At 48.7% G+C, this 12,363-nt stretch overlaps 1 protein-coding gene across 1 annotated transcript; it reads left to right on the top strand.

The window, feature by feature from the left end:
* The first annotated feature begins 1,862 nt into the window (after window positions 1–1,862).
* Window positions 1,863–7,917, top strand: FITM2 (fat storage inducing transmembrane protein 2). The gene is made up of 2 exons (XM_027558485.1): window positions 1,863–2,113; window positions 4,586–7,917. The coding sequence occupies exons 1-2, from the start codon at window positions 1,878–1,880 to the stop codon at window positions 5,199–5,201; spliced, it is 852 nt and encodes a 283-aa protein (XP_027414286.1). The 5' UTR covers window positions 1,863–1,877; the 3' UTR covers window positions 5,202–7,917.
* The last annotated feature ends 4,446 nt before the right edge of the window (window positions 7,918–12,363 follow it).

A 12,363-nucleotide genomic window follows, 5' to 3' on the forward strand; every position in this document is an offset into this window, starting at 1 on the left:
TATAAACATCTGCTTTTTCACGAAAGTATTTATTCACTTTAGGCCCATTTTGGGTCTTAGCTATGGCACTTGGGGATCTTTCACTGCAGCGCGAGGACTTCTCTCTAGTTGTGGCATGGGACTTAGTTACTTTGGGGCATGTGGGATCTTAGTTCCCAGACCAGAGATTGAACCCATGTGCCCTGCATTGGAAGGTGGATTCTTAACCATTGGACCACCAAGGAAGTCCCACATTTGCTTTCTTAAATCTAGTTTTTTAAAGACCCGGAGATATCTTGATATATAAAAACTATTATCAGATCAATGCAGTTTACAGATGGCAGATCATCTTGAGGAATTATTTTAAGGAATTAATACTTTTATTATTTTATTGACTCTCTGCATGAGAGATTTTAAATATCAGTCTATTATAGGCATAAATCAGACAGGTGTTCCCCAAAGTGCAGTAGCTACCCTTGGTTTAGGGAGAGAGGATTATTTTAGGCAGACAGAAAAAAGTGTCAGTCGTTCAGTTGTGTCCAAGTCTTTGTGACCCCCTGGACTACAGCACGCTAGGCTCCTCTGTTAATAGAATTTTCCAGGCAAGAATATTGGAGTGGGTTGCCATTCCCTTCTCTAGGGTATCTTCCTAACCCAGGGATGGAACCCAGATCTCCTGGATTGCAGGCAGATTCTTTACCATTTGAGCGAACAGGGAAGCCCATAGAGATAATGAATATTTCAACAGAAACCTTATTTTTGTCATAGAAGAAATATAACTGGAACACAGAATCTATTATTCCATGGATATTTCTGCTTGGGAGGTGGTCCTGTCAGCAGGTTGATTGCAGATTTCTGGCCTCTAGAATTGTCAGAGAATAAATTTCTGTTTGTTTAAGCCAACACATTGTAGTAATTTGTTATGGCAGCCCTAGGAAACTAATACAGTAGCAAAGAAATGCTTTGAGTTTGGGAAACTCTGAATCAGATACCCAGCCATGACAGGGGATGAGAGGGTTTTGCTGTTGTTTAGTTGCTAAGTCGTGTCTGACTCTTTTGCGACCCATGGACTGTAGCCCTCTAGACTCCTCTGCCCGTGAAACGGTTTAACTCTGTGTTAAAAGAGTGACTGACTCATTAACATGTTCATTGGATTGCCATTAACTCCCAGGGTCCAGCATTTTCACTCAATACAAATACGCAGTTGTTTTAAAAGGGAAAATAAAGTATTTTAAAATGTAAATATAACAATTTCAAGCAGTTATTTCATTTTCTCACATCCCTGCATCTGGACCACCATAAGGAACCTCGAGTTCATAACTAACTCTTAGGAAAGAGGTAGATCTGTCCTCTTCCTATTTTGCAGGTGAGAAAACTAAGGCTCTATGGAAGAAGAGCTACCAAGAGAGAGACTAAATGATGCTGGGACCACTGCTCCAGTTCCTACAGTGCTACGTTCATTCTCCCGCTCCTGCAGCAAATATTCCCACAAGCATTTATTCCTCTGACCAGAGCAAGGAACAGAGGTTGAAATTCTAATCTGCCTGACTGTGCAGGCCAGATTTGGAGAACAAGGAAAGGATGGATCCGGGCCCAGGGAAGCCAAAAATAAATAGATAGATAGATAGATAAATGGATAGATAGATAAACAAATAGTTGGTATTTAATAAAAAAAAGATAGTGAAGGACAGGGAAGCCTGGCTTGCTGCAGCCCATGCGGTCGGACTGCGCAATTGAACAACAAAAAAGAGGGATGAGCAATTCGGAGACAGGCACGCTGCAGAGGCTGCAGGCGGCCAGGAGGGGGCGCGCGCGGGCTCCGAAGCCCGACGCCCCTCAGGGGCGGGACCTGCGAGCGGCGCGCATGCGCCCAAAGGGAGGCGGTGGCGCCGGCCCGGATGAAGGGCAAGACGGTGGCCGAGAGGGTGCGCGGAGGAGGACGGTGGCCGACGAGGTCGGGCATGGAGCACCTGGAGCGCTGCGCGTGGGTCCTCCGGGGGACGCTGGTGCGATCGGCAGTGCGGAAATACCTGCCCTGGGCTCTGGCGGCCTCTATGCTGGCGGGCTCCCTCCTCAAGGAGCTCTCCCCGCTGCCCGAGAGCTATCTCAGCAACAAGCGCAACGTCCTCAACGTGTGAGTGCGCCCCGGGTCCCCTCCTGCCCCCGCCGTAGCCGTCACTGTCGGCTTGCCCAGAAAGCCGGGGCTTAACTGCTCTGATGGACGGGTCATTGGAAGGGGAGGTCCTTCTCCGCATCGTGGCAGCTGTGTCTACACGCGTGTCTCGACGAGGGGACCCTGGGATAGCTAGTGTCACTAGCAAGTCGCGTTTGCACATCCAGAGCAGAGAGTCTGAGCTTGACTGGGCAGGGGTGACGGGCAGGGTGTGTGTATCTCCGTGTGTGTAGAGGTGGGAGATGGGAAGGGGGCGTGAACCAGCCTCTGTGGCTGCTCCCCGTGCCTCCCCTCGGGATTAGGAGTTGGCCCCTGCTTTAGGGGAGATGCCATCTCCCTCCTGCCTGCCAGTGTCAGACCGTGAGCCTCCGCCCTAAGTGCTGTATTCCCCCCAGCTGGTGACGGAATCCCATCACACTTGGGTGGGGCAAGTAGACCTGCCTTCTTTCCCCAACACCCCTTCCCTCCCCCCACAACCCCCACCTTTGAAAGCCTGTCCTAGCCTGTGACAATCCCCCGCTCCAAGATAATCACCCCGGAGCGGAACCCTCCAGTCTATGACCTTTCCCCTGGATCTGCTTGGATCTTCTCAGCTACTCAAAGTTCATGGCAGTGGCCCAGGAATGCAATTCCAGTTGAGCTCTTTGAGACTTCTCCTTAAGTCCACCCACCCGCTCCTTTTTTTTTTTTTTAATTTATTTATTTTCTGGCCATGCCCAGAGACATGTGGGATGCTTGTTCCCCCACCAGGGATTGAACCCACACCCTCGCATTGGAAGTGTGGAGTCTTAACCATTGGATGGCCAAGGAAGTCCTTTTATTCTTTTTTTAAACCTCTTGGATTTTTAAGTTTATTGACACAAACACTGATTTGCAATAGTGAAGGGAAAGTCTGAAAGATAAAACTTCTCCCTTGGTGTGAGCTTCCATTCTTCTTTGAATTACAGTGTCTGTGGTGTCTTGCAAGAGTCAGTCCAACTTTGCTCATCTACTTAAAACCCTAGTTTCTTTCTGCAGCAGCTTCATCAGATACCTGACAGGTCTTGACTCTAGCCAGATCCTTGCATGTCAGTCCCAGGGAAGACTTTCATGACAGGTGCTTGGGCATTGTCTGAGGAGGCTTTGGGACCCAAGAGTCTTACTGTCTCTCGCCCACCTTCCTTCTTTCCCCACTCACGGAGGCTGGGCTGAGACTAGATTACGAGAGTGGTCCTGGCCCCAGGTGTCTCTTGCATGTGTGTTGACCGCCCCTGGTCTCTAGGTCATCTACCTTTGATGAACTCAGGGGTGGCAGACAAGGCAGCTGCTTGCTTAATCTGGCCTGGGTGAGCTGGGTGCCCAGCAGCCTGGCAGACAAGTTCCTGTCGTTTGAGAGTTTCCATGAATTCTAGTGTTTTGTTCCACACTTCTGTGCTGGTTATTGGGTTGGTTAAAATGTTACGGAAAAACTCTTAACGAACTTTGTGGTCAACCCGATAATTTAATCAAAGGGAGCTAGTGAATTATTGGCTCTGAAAGGGATTTTAAAGGTCATTTCATCCCCTCAGTTCTACTTGACAGTTGAGAAATGGAGGCCCAGAGAAGTGTGTTGATAAGTCAGAGTCAGGATTGGAACCTGGGTCTTCTAGCCTGAAGCCAAGCTTCTGTCTGATCATTTCTGCCACGTAGGAAAAAGATTTGGTGTAGAGAAAGCATGGGTTTGGGGGCTGGCCAAACCTTGGTTTCACCTGGGCTTGCTGGTCGTGTGAGTGTGATCCTGGGCAAGTTACCAAACTATTCTTTATCTATAATATGGGGCTAATGACACCTTCCTCACAGGGTAACTGAGTGTTCTGTGGGAAAGTGGATGTACATAAAAGGTCTGTAATTACTTTCCTGAGCAAATAACATAGTGCTTAAGATAGCAGCCCTGGATTTGAACCCCAGCTCCACCTCCGATGGCCTCCGCTTTGGGCATGATGCTTCTCTGTGCCTCTGTGTTTGTACCTCTGTACAGATAAAGTTTTCTTATTATAAAGTGGGGATAATAGTAGTACCTTTCTCATAGAGTTGTGTCAGGATTAGGAGTTAATGGCTTCCCTGGTGGCTTAGATGGTAAAGAATCTGCCTGCAATATGGGAGACCCAGGTCTGATCAGGAAGATCCCCTGGAGAAGGGAATGGCTACTCACTCCGGTATTCTTGGCCTGGAGAATTCCGTGGCCAGAGGAGCCTGGTGGGCTGCAGTCCACAGGATCGCCAAGAGTGGGACACGATAGAGCAACTAACGCTTTCACTTTCTTTCTTTGAGGTTATACTTACATAGGTGAAGCTGTCATCTCTAGCTCTTATTACCCTTTTGCCTTTTTCCCTGCTCACGAGTCCAGAGTCCTGAGGCATGGCACGGGACTCTGCCACATCCCCGCTCTTCACCTCCACTCTCCTCCTCTCCCAGGTATTTTGTCAAAGTGGCCTGGGCCTGGACCTTCTGCCTCCTCCTGCCTTTCATCGCCCTCACCAACTACCACCTGACGGGCAAGGCCGGCCTGGTCCTGCGGCGGCTGAGCACCCTGCTCGTGGGCACGGCCATCTGGTACGTCTGCACGGCCATCTTCTCCAACATCGAGCACTACACGGGCAGCTGCTACCAGTCTCCAGCCCTGGAGGGGGAGAGAAAGGAGCACCAGAGCAAGCAGCAGTGCCACGGGGAAGGGGGCTTTTGGCACGGCTTCGACATCTCAGGCCACTCCTTCCTGCTGACCTTCTGCGCCCTCATGATTGTGGAGGAGATGGCCGTGCTGCACGAGGTGAAGACGGACAGGAACCACTGTCTCCACGCAGCCATCACCACCCTGGTGGTGGCCCTGGGCTTCCTGACCTTCATCTGGGTGTGGATGTTTCTGTGCACGGCCGTCTACTTCCACAACTTGTCCCAGAAAGTGTTTGGCACCCTGTTCGGTCTTCTGGGCTGGTACGGGACGTACGGCTGTTGGTATCTGAAATCCTTTTCTCCAGGACTCCCTCCCCAGAGCTCCAGTTTGAACTTGAAGCAAGACACTTACAAGAAATAAGAGAAACAAAAGGGATGAGGGCAGGACCAGGGTTAAAAGCTTTTTCTGTTTCTTTTTCTCCTTAATTGTTTGACTAAATGATCGATCCTGCTTCGGGAAGGAAGCTTACCGGGCAGTTTTGGGGTGGAGGGGGTGTGGTGGTGGAGTCTGGGGAGCTGGGCTGGGCCTGGCGACATCACGCTGTATTACAAGCACCACCATCCCCAGTCAGGCACTTTGCGTCCCTGGCAAGACTTGACCTTAATCTGTTACGTCCCTTTTGTCCCTGGATGGCGAGCTCAGGCTCAGCGAGAGGGCAGAATCAGGAAGGCCTCTCTGGTGTGGCTAAATGGGGTGGGGGGGCTCAGGACCCTCCCTTGCTGCCGTCACTCGCTCCCTGATTCTTAGCTGTCTTCTGTGTCAAGGGCTGCTAATGCTGTTAATTAACAACCATGCCCTCTGGTCAGCTTTGCATAAGCATTTATTTCCAGCAGGGTTCTTTATATATCACTACCAACCGCCTAAAAGACACACTCTGGTTGTAGTATTTGTTCTATCTGTGGAATGTCAAATACTTCAACTGACTTGTGATTAACTACCAAAACAGTCACACTGGAGTGCCTCTGCGACGGAGTATTGGACTCTTTTTATGTAACGAACACTAATAATTTTCTGTCCATGTTGTCTAGTATATATTGGTTTTTGGAGCAATAAGGTTATCTCCCCTCCCCTTCTGTTTTGAGTGAATGCTTTATAGTTTTTAATAACAACGATGGTATTTGTTCTTTGTTGACAGAACTTCCAAAAATAACTCACGACTCCAGTGTTGCACTTTGGCACACGTGTCGAGCGCCTTGAGGGTTTTTTAGCACACTAGAACACTCTTGGCTTTATGGTATTAAATTCAAGCTCGCGGGGCTGTTTTCTCGGTTAAGAATCAAACTGGGAAGCAGACATTTGAATAACTTGTTGAATTTTAAGCTGAGTCAGAGTAATTTTGCAAAATGCCTATTTGCACTGAAACTCTCCTGACCAGGCATTAGTGGTGTCAGACTGAACAGTGTTTCAGAGTCGTGTGATGATAAGTCTCCTGTCCATTGCTATGGCCCAGAACATTTTTGCCTGTTTAGACAAGATGATGGTAAGTCAGAAGTGGAGAAACATGTCTTTCCTTGCTTCTGAGGGCAAGAAGCCAACTTGTTTGCAGGAACGTCCCTGTTAAATGGTGGCTGGACTTTGGCCCCTCCCTCTTCTGAACTGGACCACCACCAAAACCACAGCAAACCAGGGTCTGTTCATCTGCCCTCGAACTTGACTTTTTCTTTCCCGTTTGCAGCATTCTCAACTTCCAACCTTGTCCTTGTGTGGCCTTCACTGTGAGAATGCTGGAAAGGGTTAGATACTCTGTTTCGTCTGCCCTACAAAGACGCAGTTAGTGCTGTGATAAGATACCCCTTCCTTCTCTCTGTGTCTCTGTAAGCCTTTCATCCCCAGCCCCTTGCATTTTGGATAATCATCCTGGAAGCTTCTTCTATACTCTTTGCCCCCAGTCAAGCCTGATAATAGCATTAACTGATAAGCACTTGATTGGTTTAACTCAAGCTTAGGTTGCTAGGAGCTTGATGTCTGGGAAATCTTCAGTGTAAAACATATTGCTTATAAATATGTATTTAAAATACGTATCTCATCTGGCCACAGCTTATCCTGTAGATCAAAGTGTGAGGTGTGATGCATTGGACCCAAAGGTGGCAGGAGCACCTGGCAGTGAGATTCTGGAGGTGTCGCCACAGCGCCTCGGGAGCACTGGCAAGATGCCATGGGCCCCCCGGGAGAATGGTTTTGTTCTCTGGAGCTCCATCTGTAAACCAGGGGTGGCCGAGGGGGTGGGGTAGGTGGCAGGGGCTTGTTGAAGGGATCGAAATCCCTCCTAAGTGTCAGGTTCAGCACCGAAAGGCAACAGACACGAGGTGATGCCAGTATTTGTTTGTCCCAGGTAAACATCTCCAGACACTTCTCTCCTGCAGGTCTGATTCAAGCTCAGCCCTACATTAACTTGTGGAACGCGTCCGGTACCGAATCTTGTCATCAGTCTCCCTCCACTTCCTGCTCAGTCTTATCGCTTTGCCTGTCGCTGGGGGACATGCTCTCCATCTGTATGTGAGACAGCATGGCAAGGCTGAAAGCGTTTGGGTTTAGGCAGGTGTGAGAGGTGGGTCCAAATCTTGGCACCACCACTGCCAAGAGCGGTCTGACCGTGGGCACGCCTCAATTTCTCCATCTGTAAAATGGAGGTGGTCCTGTCGGGATGAAGGGAAAACGATGTAGGTCAATGCCCAGCACATGGGCGTAGCAGGTGACCACCCCCCTGCTTCCTTTTTCTTGATTACACCTTTAGGACTCTTTGGCTCCTCTAGAGAAGGCAGGGAAACCAGCATCTTCTTTGGAGTGCCATTCAGGGTCTGGGTGTCCTGTCAAAATAGCCTCATCTTTTGAAGTGTCTGTTCCCGCGGTGCTGAACAAGAGGCTTCCGAGGGCGTCTGCAATCACAGAACACCGCCGTGCTTGGTTTGCCTCCGTGTTGAGGTTCATTCACGGGCGCCTCATTTTCCACGTGCATCTGTCGTAGTCTGAGTACCAGATTGTATTTAGCGAATGGCTCTTGCCACTGTTTTTGTACACACACAGATCGTATGTGTAAACAGGCAAATGAAGTAAACTGGAGATAATGAAAACCCCACATTGCTGCGTTTCGTGTGTTCTTTTCCACAGCCTTTAATTCCAGAACCAGGAAAGCTCAGCCCGCTTTACAAAAGGAGGGTAATTCTTAGTGGAGCCCCTCGTCACAGATAGGGAATTTCAAGGCTGTTGCCACTCTTAATTATTTTCTCCTCAACCCTGGAAACTAAGGATGGGTTGTCACGTATTTCTTAGCTTGCTTAGCTCCTTGCCCCTGTGCCACATCCGTGTCTCAGAGCCCTGAGGTCTGTATCTGCCAGATTTGCAAACAGTTTTCTTGGCAGTCGGAGGAAGGCTAAGCCTCGTAGAAGTAACACAAAGGGCGGTTACAGTTGACTCAAACGAGGTCATCTGTGAAAACGCCTTCTCACTCTGGAGGCCTGTATGCCTGTGAGGACTTTCTGTACCTCTTAGCGCCTACTCCTTTGTCAGCCTGACCTACTCAGTCCTTCCACGCAGTGTCTATAGAACGTTCAAGGGCTCCAGGATTTGACGCTCTTCCCAGTTCAAATGCCCTCAGCAGCACCAAACCCTTCTTGAGTTTATCCTGTGAGCCAGGAGCTGGGACAGGATAATAAAGTCCCTCCCTTCTGAAGCTTGTGGTTCAAAGTCTGTCCCTTCAGAGCTTGAGGTGTGTGCTGGGGTTGCAAAGGTGAATTTGCTACATCTTTGCATCTGAGGAATTTTCAGTCGTGGAGAAGATGCCTGATGAGCCGACAGCCACCATCAAGTGTTTTGAGCACAGGCCAAGGTCAGGGCCTGGGAACGCAGAGCAGGGGACCACCAGCTGCCCTGCGGAATCATGAGATGTTTCCCCGGAACCTAGTTCTTTTGGGTCTGGAAGGATGGGGAAAAGTTCAAACGGTTGGGCAGAGAAGAGAATCCCAGAACGTGAGAATAGCACACGCAAAGGCACAGGCGTGCAGTGCCACGATTGTCATTCAGGTATCTCTTCTCAGGAGACCTAACTTTCCCCTAATGGTCAAGAGCAATGGAAGGAAACATGGCAAACTAAAAGAATGTCAGTGGAGATCCTGGGTGTGCCCTGCTGTGCCATCAAGAGCACTCAGCTAGAAGTGCAAATGCCTGCTTGGAGCTGGCTTCCCCCACTGCTTTATCTGCTCTTCTGTGTGACCCTGACCGAGTCACTCAACATCTCTGGGTCTCAATTTCCATATCTGATAAATGGTGGGCACAGATTGGTTAACCTCACCAACTCTTCGACTCTATTTCTCTGTTCCGCTTGATGAAAAGTTCTCCCAAGCGGGTTAGGACTTTTATTTAAGGAAACAACATGAAAAGAGACTCCCACTCAGCTGAGGTGGCAGCTGGCTTCCCAGTGAGTGATGGGGAAGCCGACCTCTGGGTGCACTTGATCACGCCCCGGCTTTTCTCTGTATCAACAATTAATTAATGCAGTTCAGTTCAGAACTAATGCAGTTCAGACCTGATTGCTTGGCTTCGTAGCAACTTCCTGGGCATGGAGAGCTGGACCTGGCTCCCAGAGGGATGAACTTCAGAAGGCTTTTTTAAAAAGTCTCCAAAATCAAACCAATTTCAGTATCTATCAAGAAGAAGGCAGGTTCTGTTAAGGGAAACCCTGTGCAGTATAGTCACCTTCAGAAATTGTCATAGAAACCCCTAATGCAGTCTCTGGGGAGTTTTAAAATTGAACACACACAGCACAGAAAACAGGTCTTCCCATACCCTGGGGAGAGGGGAGATAGTACATTGGGCCCATGTGATTACCTGGGAACCTTGTTGTAGCCAAACTTAAAATGTGCAGACCTGGGAGTTCCCTGGTGGTCTAGTGGTTAGAACTCGGGGCTTTTCCTGCCTTGGCCTGGGTTCAATTCCTGGTTGGGGAACTGAGATCCCACAAATTGTGCAGCATGGCTGAAAGCAAAAACAACCCCAAAATTTGTGCAGACCCAACAATCTCTGTCTAGGGATTTAGGCTGTGGGAGTGCTCACCGAGGTGGGCAAAGATAAACAGAAAAGATTTTATTATAGCTATTTGTGATAGTGAAAAGTTGTCAAGATTTATCTGTTGCCAATCAGATAAATAAATTATGGTAACTGTATCAGGGGGCTTCTCTAGTAGCTCAGATGATAAAGAATCTGCCTGCAATGCAGGAGACCCAGGTTCAATTCTTGGCTCAGGAAGATCCCCTGGAGAAAGCAAATGGCAACTTGCTCCAATATTCTTGCCTGGAGAATTCCATGGACAGAGGAGGCTGGCAGGCTACCCTCCATGGGGTCGCACAGAGTTGGACACGACTGAGCAAATAATGTACATACCTACCAGGAATATAATACAGTCACTACAAAGAATAAGTAGTGTTATATTTAGGGAATCTAGAAGCAGAAAGACTGTTTGTGCTGTGCTACAACTTGCAGTTGTGTGTCCTCGGTCAGGTCAGAATCTTGGAGCCTCTTTGTGAAAGGTAAGATGGGGATAATGCCACACCTCACTCAGCATTCATTGCCCTGCTAGTTGAGGGGGCACGGTGCCGGGCACAGTGTTAACTGTTGTTTGAACAGTGTTTGAACGCTGTCCCCTTGGAGCTAAGCTAAGGGCTGCCTGGCCCTGGTTTCCAGGCTGCTTATTTGAGAGATTGGGCTGGGAGCCTTATCACTTCTCTGCCAGGGCATCGCTCCCTCGGGGTGTGTGTCTGAGTGCCCAGGAGGTGCGTAGGTGGGGTAGCCTGAGAGCTACTCTGATTAGTGTCTTAATTTCTAAAGCAAAGATATCAGGCCCCACCTGAGCACGCAGCTGTCACACTTTCCCAGCTCCACTCTTCTCATGCCTTTAAAAAAAATTTTTTTTAATTGCAGGATAATTGCCTTACAATGTTCTGTAGATTTCTGCCATACAACAAAGTGAATCAGCCATGAAGATCCCCTGGAGAGGGAAAGGGGCTACCCACTCCAGTATTCTTGCCTGGAAAATTCCATGAACAGAGGAGCTTGGTGGGCTACAGTCCAGGGGGCTCCAAAAGGTTGGAAAGGACTGAGCGCACATACACCCATGGATACGTGTGTCCCCTCCCTCTTGACATGGAGGGAACCTCCCTCCCAATCCCCCATCCCAGGGCTCTAAGTTGTTACAAAGTACCACCATGAGCTTCCTGTGTTATACTGCAACTTCCCACTAGCTATCTATTTTACATATTCTCATGCCTTCTTGCCTTCAGTTTGCATCTCCTGAGCATCTGCCAGGGATGGGAAGGGATGCAGGGCTGAATAGATGGGGGCATAAACTGACTCTTACCTGGAGTTATTAGAAGCCTTGAACTAGAAGAAGCAGACTGTTCAAATCCTGCCTTTCAATGCCTCAGCTGTGTGACCTTAGGCAAGTCACTTAACCTCTCTGGGCTTGTTATGCAACTATGAAACGGGGATGATTCTTTCTACATCGCTGGTCTTTGACTGGTTTAATGAGATCATAGACAGTAAGATATATCATAAGTTTTAAAATGTTGAGCTGAGAGATTTACTTTGGTGACTGTCTCTCTCAGAGGCCAGGACACTGTAACTTCTACATGTCCCCAGTAACCTGAACTGGCTTGGTATCTTTAATATAATTTTTGAAATGCAGCATTAGGACTTCCCCATGGTCCAGTGGCTAAGACTCTGTACTCACAATGCAGGGGGCCTGGGTTCAATCCCTGGTCAGGGAATGAGATCCAGTACGCTGCAACTATGAGTCTGCATGCCGCAAACTCAAGATTCCGCATTACGCAATGAAGATCAAAGATCCCTTGTGCCACAGCTAAGACCAGGGCAGCCAAATAAATATATTTTAAAATGCAGCATTGACTAAAAATTAGTAACAACTAACATTTGTTGTGAACTTTTGAATCTGCTGCCTGATATTTTTAGTGAATTATCTCAGCTATAGTTCCCCAACTAGGCCACAGAGGAAACAGGAAGGGCTTTGGCTTCATCCCAGCTCTGCCACTGTATTAGTCAGCTATTGCAGTAATAACCTCCAAACCTGATGATTTATGACAGCAAATGCTCACAGGTAGCTGCAGCTCTGCAGATATGGGCTGGCCTCAGTTGGTGAGCTCTGCTCCTGGCAGGCTGGACTTGGTCCCGGGCCACAAGCTGGGCTCGAGTCTGTTCTACTTTCATTCTAAGGTCCAAGTGAAAAACACAGCAACTGTAATACCTGGGGCCAGATTACCCTGGTGGTTCAGTGGTTAAGAATCCACCTGCCAATGCAGGGAAACCAGTTTGATCCTTGGTCTGGGAAGATTCCACATGCTGTGGGGCAATTAAATCCATGTGTTACAACTGAAACTGCACAGCCTGTGCTCCACAAGAGAAGCCACTGCAGTGAGAAGCCCACACCCTGCAACTAGAAAGTAGCCCCATTCGCCAAAACTAGAGAAACCTGGCACACAAAGACCCAGTGCAGCCAAACATAGGAAATTAATGA

Source organism: Bos indicus x Bos taurus, chromosome 13 (assembly GCF_003369695.1).
Source record: "Bos indicus x Bos taurus breed Angus x Brahman F1 hybrid chromosome 13, Bos_hybrid_MaternalHap_v2.0, whole genome shotgun sequence".
Classification (NCBI taxonomy): domain Eukaryota; kingdom Metazoa; phylum Chordata; class Mammalia; order Artiodactyla; family Bovidae; genus Bos; species Bos indicus x Bos taurus.